Below are 18862 nucleotides of genomic sequence, written 5' to 3'. Positions count from 1 at the left end.
ACTAGTGGGAAGATTGTTGAACAGTTGGAGGCCTATGTGGAAAGCTCTCTTTTTACACAGTTGAGTGTTTGTACATAAAACATGCAGATTTGAGTTTTTGCTGGTGTTGTGTTTATGTATTTCATTATTTTTTATAACTCTGTGGTCAGTTGGCACTATGTGGTTTCTGAAAAATTTTAGAGTCTCAAGAATGTATAGGCAAGGCAGTGTAAGGATTTCCAGCTTCCTGAAGATGGGTTTGCAGGAGTCTCTGGGTTTGCTCCCAGTAATAATCCTCATTGCTCTCTTATGGATTTTGAATGTGCTCAGGGCAGTTGGAGAATTTCCCCAGAATATCACACCATATTTTAGGTGGGCTTGTATGTAAGCGTAGTACGTGCTTGTTAATGTTTCCAGGCTAGCACATGATTTCAGTACACTCAATGCATAACAGCCAGTACTAACATCACATAGCCCTTATTTGTCACTTTATTTTGTTTATGAAAATATCCTGGTAAACTGTTCTACAAGAGTGGAAAAATCTGGTTGGAATGAAGCCTCATTACCAAAACCCAAGCTTACAGAAAGTTCTGGTTGAGAATTATGAATTATTTAGGAATAAAGGAGACGACTCACTGAAAAGCAGAAACATTGTGTTATCAACAGATACACAAACAAAGCTACAGAGGCTGGCAATTTTTGACTGCACTCCCTTTTTAAACTTGTAGTAAAAACACGCGCGCACGCGCACACACACACACACACACACACACACACACACACACACACACACACATCTGTCTCCCTACATTGTGCTGAGTTGATTGAGTGCAATGTAGGGAGACGCGTGTGTGTGTGTGTGTGTGTGTGTGTGTGTGTGTGTGTGCGTGTCATTCCAAAAAATAGCAAAGCTCTGTACCTTTTGTTTATGTATCTATCGACGACGCAGCGCTTCTGCCTTTTGGTGAGTCATCTCCTTCATTCCTAAATAATTTGTAATTAAAAACTCGAATTTCTTAGTCTCTTAAAAAATTGTACATTCAAGATACAAAAAATATTTCTGTGTTCAGGAAACGTGATATGCCCCTGCATCATAAAGTCCTCAAGAAGCTATCATCAACTGATTTTGAAGCGAAGCATGTTCTGTCTAATCATTTAACATACTACTTCCACCCCTCATTATATTGTGATTACAAATATAGAATCTTGATTGCACAATAAATGTACATGAATTTATCAACTTTTACATTTTGTAAAGGATTTCATGTTCTTGTTACTACAGATATACTGTCTCCGATCACAAACATTGTGGGGCAATAGTTTTCACTTTAAGTTATTAATTCAGGAGGTATCAGGATTTGAAGATATAATTTCATTACCATGAAAAAATGTATGTCTCAAAATTGAAACATGAAAACCAAGAACCTAGACATCTTTGTAGACCAATTGTTTCTAAGCCTGACAAAGTAATTTTTTACATATAAATTTCTGTAATTCGGAATTGAGATACAGTCTGAAGACAACACCCATCTTTATACCTTTATGTATTTCAAAATTCTGTTCTGATAATACTGAAGCCCAAAGTTTTCCAAATGTGGTGTGGTTCTTGCATTTTCCATAATTTGATTCTTAAGAGATATTCAAAATTTAAACTTTTGTGAAATAATGTGTAAATATCAACTCTCTTAGAAATGGGGCACATTTTGTTGAACATGAAAGTTTGGTAACATAACAATACCAAATTGAGTGTTTCTGTAAAGCTCAAGGATACAAATTTTTTGGTACGTGAAGCAATTGGTCCTAAAATCCAGCCTGGTAACCTTTACATATTCTCTCTTTTGTATTATTAATTAACTTAGCATTTTTTGTAACTGACTGAAAAACCATGAAGTGATGCTTTACTGTAAGTGAGTGAGTATGAGACTATAAATAGCCAGACATGAGCCAGGAGAGGAGCATCAGACTGAGTTCACGAGGGCACATACTATGTCAATAGTAATGGCAAAAACCTATGTGAACATCATAATGTGTTGAGAAGTATATTAATATAATGATAATGTTGGATAAGTTACTTAAGTAATGGACGTTCAACCCCACACTTACATGCACGCGAGTAGTGAAAAATTATTTTCATAGAGCAGACATTACTATGGTCCATGATTTTGAGACTGTGGTAGTGTTTAATATCTGGCATCAAGATTATATATGTCTGTGTGTGTGGCTTCAAATTCCAATGCTTTCCCATGATTGTTAGTTTAGATTCACAGTTCGCAGTGACAAATGAAGGATGAAGAAGCCTGACACGTTAAGGAACCCACAACAAAAACATTTCAACATTTTTAATGAACCCAGCAAATCTGGGATATCTAAAGCTTCATCTTCATTATCAGTATCATTTGCTCTCATTGACAAAACCTTCCAAGAAATTTTGAAAGCTTTTAGGCAACCAGAAACACCAAATCCTTGGAAAAGCGGACTGGAAGTAACTGTTGATCTTGTGAAGAATGTTTGTGCGAGAGATTTTGCAATGTCAGCGGACACAGAGCAGAATAATCATAGCACATTTGGTGCAAGCACTAGTGATGCCACTGCCATTAACCATAAATTGAGTGCCTCTAAAAAGAAAAAAAGAACTGCTCCCCAATCATGTACAGATGAAGTTTCTGAATGTTCTGTTCAAGACAGCAATCCAGATTTTGTTTTCTCTACCACTTCTGAAGATCAAAATTATTTTCCAGGCCTCTCTCCAGCAACCAACATGTCTCTAAAATCTTCTGGTTTTCTCAGTTATGAAAATTTATAATTAATTGAAACAGATGTGTAGAATGTACATTTCAAGAGTAGTTCGACTTCAAGATTATGGTTATGTTGGCCTTTTTTTATATTCTAAGTTGTCTCTTGATGCTCACACTTTTCACAAACTGATGAATTTGTTTTAATTTACTATTATTATTATTTATAATATTGTGAAAAGTATAGATTGCTACTCACCACAGAGTGGAGATGTTGGGTTGCAGACGGGCAGCTTTCAGCCCAAAGGACTTTTTCTGAATAAGGCAGCTTACACACACTCATTCATGCAACTGCAACTCACACACACATGGGGGGAGGGCAGACTTGAGCTGAAAGCTTACTAGATTAGCAGTCCTTTTATTTTCCCTGTATACTGCTCAACATCACTACATGGTGAGTAGCAATCCGTCCTTCTCATAATACTGCCATTAGTCCATCCTAGATTTTCCATTGTTTTATTATTATCTTGATTAAGATTTATTTATTTATTTTTAACTAAAGAAGACATTATCAAGAAGCTCCTGGCACCTGTTGATGTCTTGAAGTTCTTTTCTCATTCAAAAGACAAAATTAGTTTCACTGATTATCTTAGTGAGTTCACACCTTACTAAAAAGTTGTAAATTGTTACTGATTTTGCCTTGAACAAATTTTTGATTGTTTTGTAATTTTTACTTGGTTAGATACTATAATTACACTCACTAAATTTCTTAATTGTTCAAAATTGTGTTTATATTTACCCCACAACATTGCTAATTGCTTTTATTCACGCAGCAAGTTCTGGAATAGAAACAGAAGAAAAACCATAACTGTTGTTACTCAGCCCCCCCCCCCCCTTACCCTGAAAAGAAATACATTTTTTTAAATTATGTGCTATGAGTAATAAGGAAAGCAGATACTACAGGTGCGAAGAGGACTGCAAGACCCATAAACCAAGATAAGTTTTAGTAATACATGTCTCGTAATACTGTTGGAGATAAAAGATTGAAATTTAACTTTTGAGCAATAAGGAAACCACAGACTATAGGCTTGAAGAGGGCTGCAGAGCCATAAACCAAGGTAAATTTTAGTAATATATGTCACATAATACTGATGGACATAAAAGATTGAAATTTAAACTTTGTAATCTCCCCATTTTACAGTACTTCAACCCCTGAATCAGAAAAAATTAAATAATTGAAAGTAGGAGAAATGAAATATTTTTGTGGAAGTATTTTATGAAAAAATAATTAGCATATTACCACACAGTAGAAGACCTGTTATGGCTTTCTGATGTATCCCTCCCCATTTTTATTGACTGGTAATATTACTGTATATTTCACACTTTCGGAGAAATTGTATGTCAGTATGTAAACATAAGATCAGACTGTCAAATTGGCACAAGAGCCAGAACTACTACTAGCTCTTTTTCTTTCACTCAATGAATCTAATACATTAGCTTTCGATGGTTTATTATTGACCTCTGTGGTTTCTGTCATTGTTGCTGTGAATTCATTTGATTTGGTGGCCAATGATTTCAGCCCACTTCATTTATGTCACTGATTTTAATTGTTTTATGTTAATGATACTCTATATTGTTTATAAAATCATACATATAGTGAATGAATTCTTTAATGCTGGTAAAATTATAAGTATAGCTCTTGCCACAAGTTACTGTATTACTAGTATGCCAATAGGACGAGTGTTAAACCAAGAAATTATGAAGAGGACTAATTAATAGTAAAAAAAATATACTTGCTCTAACTGACAATCAGCTAAAAAACTGTCTTCAGTGTAATTGAATGAAGTCAGATGCTTTCATTTATATGTATTTAGTAATAATTTATTCAAGTAAAGTTCAATCAGTGTACGAGTTCTGTAAGAATTGTAGATATTGTTATTTAGTTTTTAAATCTGGTCCTCAAAATTGAATTTAACACAGTTTTCATGAGGACTATGAATGAAATGCTCATTGGTGCAAAAAATATTCAGACTGATGAAGTATATACGGTACTTCTTAGAGGCAAAAAAGTTTCAGTGTATGTATTACACATCTGCACATCCTGCTTGCTATCAGAGTATACCCTTCGGAAATATACCAGTACTTTTGGTAAGAAGGAAGATATAAATGTTAAGGAAGGAGATAGAGGAAACTGACCATTCATAGAGAAATAGTGTGGTAACAGATGGTCAGAAAATCTAAAGTATATATAGGTTGGGCACATCTTATTTCCCTCCGCCATTTGGGGCTTTAGTGAGATGGTGTAGCTTATTGCTCCTTTTGGTGCAGGACTCAATGAAGATAAAGAGAAAAATTTATGTACACATACATAGACTATAATATGTTTTAAGTAAGTATAAAAGAATAGTTGCTGTGTAAACTACAAAAGTTTACTGAAACTAGTACTTCTAATTATGTAAAATATATAAGGAAATTTAATTATAAAAATTATATTGTCAACTATTATGCCTGTGCTTTTTCCCTAAGTAATAGAATCATTACATAATTTCAACTTTAAAAATGCATTTGTAAAAGTAACTTACTTCGGTCTGTCACTGAGCCGTGGTAATCTGTCTCGTCCAACAACAGCATCTATTTCCTTTTGAGCCTTTCTTTGCACTTCAGGATAAAGCAGAAGATACAAAAAGCCAAATCCAAGGGACTTGCTGGTTGTTTCTGAGCCTGCCATGAACATATCCATGCAGATTGCCAGGAGCTGTGATTCTAGGAACAAAAGGAATGTGTAAGATTGAAAATAAGTAACATACTGTATTAAGAAGAAGTGTATATAGTGTCTATCCTTACCTGAAAAACTTGTTTTTGATTTATCTGACAGCAGCAATGTCTTCAAATAGACATCCATGAAATCTCTGTCTTGGTCTGGCTTGAATGTGGCTTTATGTTTGTCCAGTTCAGCCTAAGGCAGATATTAATATTTTGGTATAATGTATCAATATATATATTTAAATATGGTTATAATAGAAGGAAACATTCCACGTAGGAAAAATATACCTAAAAACAAAGATGATGTGACTTACCAAATGAAAGTGCTGGCAGGTCGACAGACACACAAACGAACACAAACATACACACAAAATTCAAGCTTTCGCAACAAACTGTTGCCTCATCAGGAAAGAGGGAAGGACAAAAGGACCATGCAGTATTTAAATATATGGATATAATAGAGGGAAACATTCCACGTGGGAAAAATATATTTAAAAACAAAGATGATGTGACTTACCAAATGAAAGTGCTGGCAGGTCGACACACACACACACACACACACACACACACACACATACGCACACACACCCATATGCTTGTGTTTGTTTGTGTGTCATCTTCAAGGGAAACACTTTTTAGATATATATATTTATATATTTAGTTAATCTCTTTTTCCAATCACAAATATCAACACTGAAAGGACTGCAAACAAGAAATGGAAATCTGATGCAGGTTAGCATGAGATCAGCAGTCAGTAGTAAACTGCAACAATTGCTTGAATGTGTGTCTGCATTCTCATGATATCTAATGTAGGAGCAGAGGAGGATTAAGATTTTAATGTCTTACTGACAGTAAATTCATTTAAAATGGTTTGAAGTATGGTGCGTAAACCAACATCCCTAAGAGAAAGTTGCATTATAATTCTTCCTTTGCTGCCTATATAACCACAGTATATGAACTGAAAAATTCAACTTAGAACATTGTTAAACTTACAACCAGGCAGGCCAGTTATCATCTTCAAGGGAAACACTTCCACTTCTACCAATACAAAGTCCTTCCCACACTTCTCCCTTTTGAAACCTTCTTTGTCACTATTGATGCAACCCACATACAAACAGCTATCAGCCTTTGCCATTAACAGTCCCAGCACTGACCTGACAGCCATTTACAAATTTCACTTATTGTTACACTAATCAGTTTCAGTGTTATCCATAATTTCTTAATCTTGGAGTGCTAGCCCTACAAAGAAATCATGCTAAGAACTAGGATGTCCCCATCTTGTCCCAACCTTTTCATGGACTGGATGAAACAGGCTACCCTCAACTAGCAGAAGCTGTGCCTCTGAATTGCTACAGATTTATTGACAGTGCTCTTGTGATTTGAATTCATGCTGCAGAACTACTTGAGTTCCTGCAACAGCTTCAATTCATGTAGTCATTCTCCAGACCCAAACTCACCTTCCTCATGCTGAAATCCATCTCGTTAAGGCTTATATCCAAACCAAACAACAATACCTCCAGATGGATGGCTGCCACTCCTTCCACATCAAACACTCCCTGACCTATAGCCTAGGAATTGGTAGTAAACTTACAGTGTTCACTCTAACAGTAGATCCCTAGTATTACTGTACTAGTAACCTCTCACAGAACTTGCTCTCCTGGAACTGCCCCACTGATATTGCCCATAAAACAATTCTCACCCCTGCACATCCGGCGGTAAGAATAGGCCTGAGGTATTCCTGCCTGTCGTAAGAAGCAATTAAAAGGAGTCTGACACATTTCAGCCTTTTTGTGATGGTCCCCTGTACGGTTTGACCTCCATTCTTCAAAATTTTTCCGAAGAGCGAGCCAGTTGGGGAAGGGCGCCTTACATGCTGCATCATTTCCATCGTGCCTTGAGATCTGTAGCCCGCTTTCTCATCATCACATTGCAGTCCCACTCGTTATCCATCTCTTGGGTGAGGACACCTTCCTGGGTGCGTTTTCCACCATGCAGTATGCAGTGTCACTTTCTGCGCCGACGATGACCGTGGCCTTATTTGTACCTGATATCCAGCATGGTAGCCAGTCCGTTGTGGTGGGACTGCCATGTACACTGTTGGTTGTAGCCCCCTGACAACACAGGGATCGCTCTGCCAATACCTACACCGTTAACTCCCCACGTATGCCAAGGAGTAGATGCCTGTCACCCTGGGGCATCGGGACTCCCAGCAATGGCCATCCTGCCAGGTGGCCTTTGCTGCGGCAGGGTGGCGCCTGTGGGGACGTCCCCTGGTTGGAGTGGGTGGCATCAGGAGGTCAGATGACGAGCGATGAGGCATATCACATCATCAGTTTCTGGAGATCAAACACCAGCAGTCTCCAAGAGTTCTAAGTCTCAGTACAATGTAAGGAAGTATGACCCTAAATCATTCCCCTCCCTGGCCACACCATGGGGGAGATGCCAGGCTAAGGATGGCAATGAACCTTATTCGCCCCAGTACCTCATATGTACAAGAACTGATCGGGACTCCTTTGTTTCAATGAAGCCACAGTTTTTGTAGACCATTTAGAGGACAAGTTTGGGGAGGTGGAGGGCTTGTCCAAAATGCGGTCAGGGTCAGTCTTGATAAAAACAGCATCCTCTGCTCAATCACGGGCATTAGTCGCTTGCGACAAGCTGGGAGATGTTTCTGTTACCACCATGTCGCATAAAAGATTAAATATGGTTCACGGTATTATAATCCACAGCAACCTTCTTTTGCAGTCTGACGACGAGCTGCGCACCAACTTAGAGATACGAGGCATTTATTTTGTCCTGTGCGTCCATCGAGGTCCGAGGGATAATCAGATTGCCACCAGTGCCTTCATCTTGGCCTTTGAGGGTGAAACATTGCCTGAGAGGGTCAAGGTGATGGTCTACCTCGGTGATATAAAGCCATGTATCCCTCCACCTACACGGTGCTTTAAGTGCTGGAAGTCTGGCCATATGTCTTCCTGCTGTACTTCCAGCATCACATGTCGAGATTGTGGACATCCATCACATCCCAATACTCCATGTGGCCCGCCTCCCATCTGTGTCAACTGCAGAGAGTATCATTACCCTTGCTCGCCTTATCTTATGCCGCCACTACGAGAACAGTTGTAGCTCCATCAGTTCCATGAACTCATGTCAGCTCTCCGAGTCGGAAGACTACACCTGCCCCCTTGATGTTGGGGGCCATCCCTCCCTGTTGCCCCCACAACCATCAGGCACACCAGTCCCCACACCTCAGCTGGGGACGCATAAGTCTTCTTCAGCACCTCTCGCTAGGAAGGGGTCCCTTGGGTCACTCCCTTCCCATGTTTCTGCTAGTGGGAAAGATGACTCCCGCCAGTGGCTGAAGTGCCCAAAAGTAGCTGGTTGTAGGACTTCACAATCATCCTCAGCCCTGGAGACTGAATCAGTCAAGCTCTCCCAGCAAGAGAAACCCAAGGAGCAGCGAAAGAAATCCAAAAAGAAGACCCCTAAGACCAAGGGACTTGCGGTGGCACCCATTGCACCGCCATCTACAAGCTTTGCTTCTGAGGATGAGGTAGATATTCTGGCACCTGCTGAGGACCTAGATCTCGCCAGACCCTCAGACACCATGAATACCGACTGCTCAGGAAATAAATCATTGGCAGCAGGTAACCCTGAGGTGTAAACTACCTCATTTAATGTACCATGACTTCCCAGCCTCATGATCATGTCATCCTCCGGTGGAATTGCTGCAGTTTTTTCCACCACCCTGTTGAGCTACAGTAACTGTTAAGCTTTACACTTGCTTTCTGCAATGCCCTCCAGGAAACCTGGTTCCCAGCAATGCAGAACCCTGCCCTCCGCAGCTATAAGAGATATTACTGGAACCGTAGCGACTATAATCGAGTATCAGGTGGAGTTTGCGTCTATGTCCTGAACTCAGTATGCTGTGAACCTGTGCCCTTTCAAACCCCTCTTGAAGCTGTGGCTGTCAGGATAAGGACAACACAGGAAATAACTGTCTATAATGTATATCTTCCTCCAGATGGTGCAGTACCCCTGAATGCATTGGCTGCACTGATTGATCAACTCCCTAAACCTTCCTACTTTTGGGACATTTTAATGCTCATAACCCCTTGTGGGGTGGCACCATGCATATTGGCCGAGGCAGAGATGTCGAAAATTTACTGTCGCAACTCGACCTCTACCTCTTAAATACAAGTTCCCCCACACATTTCAGTGTGGCACATGACACACATTTGGCCATTGATCTCACAGTTAGCAGTCCTGGTCTTCTTTTATCTATTCACTGGAGAGCACATGACGACCTGTGGGGTAGTGACCTCTTCCCCATCTTCCTGTCACAGCCCCGGCGTCAGGCCCACGGACGCCTGCCCTGATGGGCTGTAAATAAGGTGGACTGGGAAACTTTCACCTCTGCTGTCACCATTGAATCTCCCCCACGTGGTAACATCGATGTGATGGTTGAGCAGGTGACTACAACTATCGTTTCTGTGGTGGAAAATGCGCTCCCTTGCTCTTTAGGGTGCCCCCCCCCCCCCCCCCATCCGTCTCGCCTTCTATGTACACTCCTGGAAATTGAAATAAGAACACCGTGAATTCATTGTCCCAGGAAGGGGAAACTTTATTGACACATTCCTGGGGTCAGATACATCACATGATCACACTGACAGAACCACAGGCACATAGACACAGGCAACAGAGCATGCACAATGTCGGCACTAGTACAGTGTATATCCACCTTTCGCAGCAATGCAGGCTGCTATTCTCCCATGGAGACGATCGTAGAGATGCTGGATGTAGTCCTGTGGAACGGCTTGCCATGCCATTTCCACCTGGCGCCTCAGTTGGACCAGCGTTCGTGCTGGACGTGCAGACCGCGTGAGACGACGCTTCATCCAGTCCCAAACATGCTCAATGGGGGACAGATCCGGAGATCTTGCTGGCCAGGGTAGTTGACTTACACCTTCTAGAGCACGTTGGGTGGCACGGGATACATGCGGACGTGCATTGTCCTGTTGGAACAGCAAGTTCCCTTGCCGGTCTAGGAATGGTAGAACGATGGGTTCGATGACGGTTTGGATGTACCGTGCACTATTCAGTGTCCCCTCGACGATCACCAGTGGTGTACGGCTAGTGTAGGAAATCGCTCCCCACACCATGATGCCGGGTGTTGGCCCTGTGTGCCTCGGTCGTATGCAGTCCTGATTGTGGCACTCACCTGCACGGCGCCAAACAAGCTTACGACCATCATTGGCACCAAGGCAGAAGCGACTCTCATCGCTGAAGACGACACGTCTCCATTCGTCCCTCCATTCACGCCTGTCGTGACACCACTGGAGGCGGGCTGCACGATGTTGGGGCGTGAGCGGAAGACGGCCTAACGGTGTGCGGGACCGTAGCCCAGCTTCATGGAGACGGTTGCGAATGGTCCTCGCCGATACCCCAGGAGCAACAGTGTCCCTAATTTGCTGGGAAGTGGCGGTGCGGTCCCCTACGGCACTGCGTAGGATCCTACGGTCTTGGCGTGCATCCGTGCGTCGCTGCGGTCCGGTCCCAGGTCGACGGGCACGTGCACCTTCCGCCGACCACTGGCGACAACATCGATGTACTGTGGAGACCTCACGCCCCACGTGTTGAGCAATTCGGCGGTACGTCCACCCGGCCTCCCGCATGCCCACTATACGCCCTCGCTCAAAGTCTGTCAACTGCACATACCGTTCATGTCCACGCTGTCGCGGCATGCTACCAGTGTTAAAGACTGCGATGGAGCTCCGTATGCCACGGCAAACTGGCTGACACTGACGGCGGCGGTGCACAAATGCTGCGCAGCTAGCGCCATTCGACGGGCAACAACGTGGTTCCTGGTGTGTTCGCTGTGCCGTGCGTGTGATCATTGCTTGTACAGCCCTCTCGCAGTGTCCGGAGCAAGTATGGTGGGTCTGACACACCGGTGTCAATGTGTTCTTTTTTCCATTTCCAGGAGTGTATGTGGATGACTTCTGTATTTCTTACTGCTCCTCCAGTACTGGTGTTGCTGAGCAGTGCCTACAGGGAGCCATTCACAAGGCAGAGTCATGGGCTCTAGCCCACGGCTGCCAGTTTTCAGCCGCAAAGTCGTGTGTCATGCACTTGTGTCAGCGTCGTTCCATTCATCCAGATCCAGAACTTTACCTTAATGACAATCCACTCACTGCAGTGGAGGCATATCGATTCTTAGGACTGGTTTTCGACATCCGATTGACTTGGCTTTCTCACCTTTCTCACCTTTGCCTGAGCGACACCAACTGGGGTGCAGATCACTCTACACTGCTGCAGCTCTACAGAGGCTTTGTTCAATCCTGCCTTGACCACAGAGTGTGGTTTATGGTTCTACGGCACACTAGGTGTTGCGTTTACTTGACCCAGTGCACCACTGTCGCATTTGCTTAGTGACAGGTTCTTTTAGAACGAGTTGACTGACCAGTTGACCAGTGTTCTGGTGGAGGCCAGAGGCCCTCCATTGAAGGTTAGGCATGCACAACTGCTCACCATTTACGTTGCACACGTTCGTAGTTCTCCTGTGCATCCGAATTACCGTCTCCTTTTCCCACCCACGGCAGCCTGTCTCCCGCATTGGCGGCCCAGATCGGGGCTAACGATTGCAGTTCGTATGGGATTCCTTCTTTCTGAACTGGAGTCCTTCCCTTCACCACCTATACTTGAGTTCCATTCATGTATACCTCCATGGTGTACACCTAGGCCACGTCCATATGGACCTTTCACATGGCCCTAAGGATTCAGTTAACCCTGCGACTCTCTGCTGTCACTTCCTCTCAGTTCTCGACATGTACCGGGACCATGATGTGGTTTATACTAATGGCTCGAAGCCTGATGGTCATGCTGGCTTTGCCTGTGTTCAGGGAGGACATCAGCACTCCTTGCTTGATGGCTGCAGTGTTTTCACTGCAGAGCTGGCGGCCATATTTTGTAATCTTGAGCACATCTGCTAATGCGCAGGCAAGTCATTTCTCTTGTGTACTGAGTCCTTGAGCAGCCTAAAAGCTATCGATCAGTGCTACACTCATCATCCTTTGGTAGCAACCATCCAGGAGTCCAACTGTGCCCTGGAATGGTCCAGTCATTCAATGGTGATTGTCTGGACCCCAGATCACGTAGGAATCCCAGGCAACAAATTTACTGACAGGCTGGCCAAACAGGCTACGCAGAAACCGCCTCTGGAGATGTGCATCTCTGAACGTGACCTGTGTTCTGACTTACGTTGCAGGGTTTTTCGGCTTTGGGAGACAGAATGGCATAACAGCATGCACAACATACTGCGTATCATTAAGGAGACTACGAATGTGTTGACGTCTTCCGTGCGGGCCTCTCACAGGGAATTAATTGTCTTCAGCTGGCTTTGCATTGGCCATGCTTGGGTGACCCACGGTTACCTCCTGTGCCGTGAAGATCCGCCTCAATGTTGGTGCGGCACCCGTTTGACAGTGGCCCATCTTCTGGCGCACTGTCACACTTTGACAGCCCAGCGATGGAGTCTTGGGTTACCGGACTCGTTGCTACTAATTTATCTGACAAAGCCTCATTGGCTGATTTAGTTTTATGTTTTATTCATGAGGATGGGTTTTATCATTTGATCTAAGTTTTAGCACATGTCCTTTGTCCCTTTGTGTCCTCCACTCTATTGCGTTTAGGGTGAAGGTTTCAATGTGTAGCAGAGTGGCTGGCTTCTCCATTTTATTCTCATGGTCAGCCGGCCATGGTCATCTGCTTTGTTGTTTTACTCTCTTCATCCCATTTCTTGCATTTCTGTGATTTTCTTGTCCCTCTTTTGTCCATTTACACATTTGTTGCCCTTCATCATTCTTGTGATTTTTCCTTTCATTCTGTTTTGTGTTGTCAGTCTCGTTTGTTTTAGTCTCACACTTGTGGCATTGTTTTATTCGGAGCAAGGGACTGATGACCTCGTAGTTTGGTCCCTTCCCCATCTTTTAATCCAACCAACCAATCAACCATAAACAAATTCTCAAACTGTTTCCTCATAGATCCTTCCAGCCCAATAACGTACTTATCATTTAAAAAATAAAAATAAATAAATAAATCTGGAGCATCCAGTACCACTCACTCAGGCCTTACATGCACCAATAGATTACTCCAACATGGCTCTGACTCTCTTGAATTAAGACTTAAACTGGCAATATATCTTCCCCATATCATCTTCACAGCCCGGTCTCTTGTCACTCTCCTAATCTCCACAACATCCCTGTCAAACAGTATGACATTGCCACATAGCAGTCCATACTCCAAATTCCTGCAAAATGTGGTCTGTGTATCCAAACATTAGCACTTATTCCAGGTCCACTGGTAAATCATATAACATGAAATGCAGAGTAATTTGTGAAACTACTCACTGTGTTTACTGATTGAGATTTTCACTGCATGGTTTTTTTATTGTGGGTCACCATCACCAAACTTTCTGAATGCACAAAGAAATATCTGCCTTTGGAATGTCAAGTGCCTATTTGCCGAGTGCTCGCAACTAGCACTAGTTTACATGAAATTTGGAGTTATTCTCTACATCCACCACCCTCCTGGACTTAACTTCTGTTAGCATAACCCTCCGCCCCTCTTTTCCTGTACTGTGGTTGTTAGAATTTTGTAATTTTTACTCATTCAGATTTATTTTCATTTGTTTCTTTCCTTCATCTTTTTGGCCTTTGTTTCTTATTTTGTTGTTTCAAATTTTAATTTTATCATTTTCTTTTAATCCACCTTTACATCTTAGTTTGTCCCTTCTCTGATGTGAACTGGCACAGAGTTTAGTAATATACTGTGTATGGTCTCCTACTCTCTCTGATGCTTTTCTTCATTCTTGCCTCCCTCCTTCCTCATCAGAGTTGGGTCCCTCTGAATCTAGAGTCTGTATGATCTACATTCCTTTTCCAGCCATCCCTAACTAGCTGTCTTTCCTCCGCAGAGGTGGAACATATAATTCTGATTACTAGGAATACTAACTTTCTATTGCATGTGTTTCAGTTGGTGGTAATGCGAGCTGAATTTGCTGAAGGTAAATTTTGTATAACTACATTGGCATTTGCAGCAAATTAAGGAAGATTTTATCCACATTATTAGAGAAATGGCACATTCCTGTATTTATCAGAAAAAAAATTGAGTAACAAGAGTGATATCTGTGTGAGTGAAAATGTACTTAATGGATACTGCATACATAAATGTTCCGATACATTTTATCCATCTCTTTCAATATACAGTCATTATATATCCTGCTTTAATAACATCATATAATGGGCAATTTGTTAAATTTAGCATTTTTTTTTCATTTTGTAACTTTTTATTCTCACAGTAAATGATGTCATTTATAAATCAGTCCATAAAAAATTATATGATAACTTACAGATCCAAGAAGTATTTATTGATAGTTTTGCATCAAATAAAGTTCTGTGCATAAAACAATGGAAACTCCAGGTAGGAATATCAATAATGCAGGAAAAGATAGATTGCTATTACCGTATGGATAACACTAAGTTGCAGACAGCCACAATTAAAAGACACTTACACATAAGCTTTCAGCCACAGACTCTGTTGGAAAAAAGAGAAACCTGCACCATTCATTTACACAAGCAGACACACCTCACACACACATGACCACCAACTCTGTTAACTTGCAATGCAATTATCATGTGGGATGGTAGCAGCAATCTGGAGGGGACAGGTCAGAGGAAGGGATATCAGGGTACAGTTGGGTGAAGAGAGGAGACCTGTTTGGAGTGTGTGCAGGGATTAGAATGCCAACAAGTGATGTACCTGAACATAAACTACTTGATTTCAGTGGCTGCTTCACTACCCAAGCTGTGGATCCACCCCTCCGCCATCAGCTTTTCAGAACTGTATAGATTGGAGTTACCCTTACAATACATTCTCCACTCCCATAATTATTCAGGTCTCAACTACGGTAACATATTGTCCTCACACCATCCACCCAACAGTTTCCACCCCCTCTGTGCTGTCACCTCCTCCCCATTCCCATCTCCTACACTCTTTGCTTGCCTCACTCTTCCAACACACCTGCCCATCTTTCACCACCCCTCTCCTTTTTCACACCATTTTCCCCACCTCCTTGTCCCACAACCTCCTGACGTGCACCTGTTGGCATTCTAATCCCTGCACACTACGCCAGACTGTGCTCTTCTCTTCACCCACCTGTACCCTGATATCCCTTCCCCTTACCCTTCCCCAATTGCTGCTACCATCTCACATGGTAGTTGCGTTCTGGCCAGAGCAGCCAGGTTTGCGGTCATGTGTGCATGAGGTGTGCTTGCTTGTGTGAATGAATGATATGTGTTTCTGTTGTTTCTGACAAAGGCTGTGGCAAAAAGCTAATGTGTAAGTGTCTTTTAACTGTGCCTGTATGCAATTTAGCATGTTATCTTTACCGTAAGTAGCACTCTATCTTTTCCTACATTGTTACATACTATGCATAAAATTTTTAGCATCCAAGTGAATAATAAAATCAGTTTGGAAAAGAAGCTACATTTTTTTTTGCACTCCCCCCCCCCCCCCACCCCACCCCACCCCCCATCCCTGCCAAGAACCAATGTAGTTAAAAGGTAATTTGTCTATGTAAAATGAGGCTGTATGCACTTAAGCTTGTGGATTTATTCTGACTTTTCCTTTAATCTACTCAGTCACAATTTTACTTATAGTTCAGTGTTCACATGAGTACTGCATATTGGTAAACAGGTCCCTAGAGATGGGTGTTGAAATGTAACCAAAGCCTGGCAATGAGAATGATGCATCGCAAAGAATGTGCATAAGGACATGTACATATTTTTTCATTCTTTTTTGGACATTTTGACATTGTATTTGAGTACAGTGCACTTGGCATATGCTGTGAATGTCGGTTGATACCAGTATGATTAGTCTGCATGTTTGTGTGAGATGTACAAACTGACAGATAGGAATTGTAAGTGGTACTATGTAGCATAAAATGTGATATATATTATTGATTGCCGGCCGATGTGGCCGAGCAGTTCTAGGCGCTTCAGTCGGGAACCGAGCGACCGCTACGGTCGCAGGTTCGAATCCTGCCTCAGGCATGGATGTGTGTGATGTCCTTAGGTTGGTTAGGTTTAAGTAGTTCTAAGTTCTAGGGGACTGATGACCTCAGATGTTAAGTCCCATAGTGCTCAGAACCATTTGAACCATGTATTATTGATTATTCCTCTCATCTAGGTACAATTTGTGCCTCACTTTTTTATGTTCTATGATGAGGTTTGATTTATCTCTTAATAAAGTCTCAAACTTTTGAAAGAATTTTAAGATTTTGATTTCCTTTTTATCAGATTTTTATGACAGATTGTTATCATGGCAGTCTGCAGTTGCATCAGACATTCTTTCACTGTACTCATATAACATCTTAAAATGACTTACAGTCTATGAAAACCCACAGCGATACAAAAATAATCTCCGCAGAGACATTTCACCCTCATCTAAGTTACACAGTGGAGTACTGGATTCTCTCTCAAAAGTTTCTAAAATGCTGCACATGGACACAGCTATATAATAATATGAAATTACATCAAAATCATGCCTCATTAACAATTATTACTGTAAATTGGGCCTAAATTTTAAAATGCAAAACAAGTTTGGTACAAAGGTTTTGCAAACACCTATAAACATTTTTGATATGCGCACAACAGTGCATATCAGAAGTTGCATCATATTTCTGTTCCACTTTCTGATAGCGTGTAGGCCGATTGTCAGTAAATCTCTTCATAGGCTTTAATTTTTCTAATTTTAACATCATGGCCATTTTTATGGAATACATGTGGTTTCTGCTTGGAAAGCTTCATTCATTAGTTATGTTCTGAATTACATTGTCACTTACATTTACCGTTCTAAGTAAACTTGACCTTATGCGTGGTCACAGAAAACCATATTCCACCTGTCAAGATACTACAGTAACTCGTAAAAACCTTTCAGCCTATAGAGGCATATAATAAACCATTAAAAGAGCACAAAGATGGATCAAACAGTTGTGGAAAACAAAATGACAGAATAAGATTGTAGATAGTGTTTTGTTGCTTTCTCTTTGCAGTGGATAAAATGCTTTTATATTGGAAACCTTACTGCATTTAACTACTGTGTGGTTCCATGACCAGATCTGCATTCCTGGATCATGTAACATCATTTTATGGAAGCTGAAGAAAGTTTCTAGATTTACATCATGGAGAGCTTCTACAAGGTCCAATCTTCCTGAAAAGCACAAAATATGCCATAACAAGTGAAGACTGGGACTGGAGACATCATTTTCAAGTACATGTTAACATTTCATGCAACAGAAGCAGGATCTCTCAGTGTTTATAAACCTGGGACACCACAATTTGATATGTTATGTGTCTACTGCTGGTAGACTAAGCAGCCATGGTGGGATGTATTCTGTCCAATGATAATATAAATGCTAGTCAATTTCTTCATAGAATAAAGAAATTCACACTAACCTACATAAAGGTATCTTTTTCTTCTAGTGCCTATCCATTCCAGATGTGACCGTCATAGCTATATCACTTTTGTTTGTTCAAAAAAGTTCCTCACTCATGCATCAAGTCTATGTCCTTAAGTTTCCATCTTCTTCTTCTTCTTCTTCTTCTTCTTCTTCTTCTTCATCATCCTCATCCTCTTTTATCAAGTCTCTTTCCTTGAAGAACATTTTGCAGCAGTTTATGCCTGTTTCCATTCATCTAAGATATTGTAGTTTTCTATATTTTGCAGTGTTCAGGACTTTTTTCCTTCTTAAGTTTGTGGAGAATGTTGTTGTTAGTAATTTTATCTGTCTATGGCACTGTTAGCATTCTCGTGTACAATCACATCTCCAATTCCTCCTGTTGTTTGACCACCATCTCACTTGAACTCTAAGTCTCAGCTCCATAGAAAAGAATGGGGAATATGTAGCAAAGTAGAAACTTTAATTTTGTTTTGATTGAGAGTTGATGGCTTTTGAACATATTAGTCATTTTACAAAATGCAGCTCTTGACATTCACAATACAAACTTTAATTTCTTGCAAGTTGTCCCATTGCTTGTTAATATTAGTTTCCAGCTATGTGCATTGCAAGATTAGTTGATAGCCTTCCAAACTGAATGTGAAGTGCTTGTAACTTGGCCAGCCACAGATACAAAATATTAATTCTGAGGTATCAAGAGCAACATTTTACTTAGAATAAACCAGGTCAAATGCAGAACAATCCAAACATACAATGAAATAAGTACAGTCATTACAGAGGTAAGTATATCACCCAAGCTTGATTGGTAGCTAAGTGAGGTTTCTGTCAGAACAAAAACAGACTCAGAGTGTCACACTGCAGCAAGGAGAAA

The 18862-nt window shown here is 41.5% G+C and overlaps 1 protein-coding gene across 1 annotated transcript in view; it reads right to left on the bottom strand.

The window, feature by feature from the left end:
- The window catches only part of LOC126187946 (probable cytochrome P450 303a1), a 113368-nt gene that overhangs the window by 25568 nt on the left and 68938 nt on the right, over positions 1 to 18862 (bottom strand). The window contains exons 5-6 of the mRNA XM_049929321.1: positions 5556 to 5667; positions 5294 to 5474 (exon numbers count right to left, since the gene is read on the bottom strand). Coding sequence (XP_049785278.1) covers positions 5294 to 5474; positions 5556 to 5667 — 293 coding nt within the window. The remainder of the gene's footprint in view (positions 1 to 5293; positions 5475 to 5555; positions 5668 to 18862) is intronic.

This window comes from Schistocerca cancellata, chromosome 5 (genome assembly GCF_023864275.1).
Source record: "Schistocerca cancellata isolate TAMUIC-IGC-003103 chromosome 5, iqSchCanc2.1, whole genome shotgun sequence".
NCBI lineage: Eukaryota > Metazoa > Arthropoda > Insecta > Orthoptera > Acrididae > Schistocerca > Schistocerca cancellata.
The sequence above is the reverse complement of the archived record's forward strand: the minus strand, read 5'-3'. Positions and strand labels throughout refer to the sequence as shown.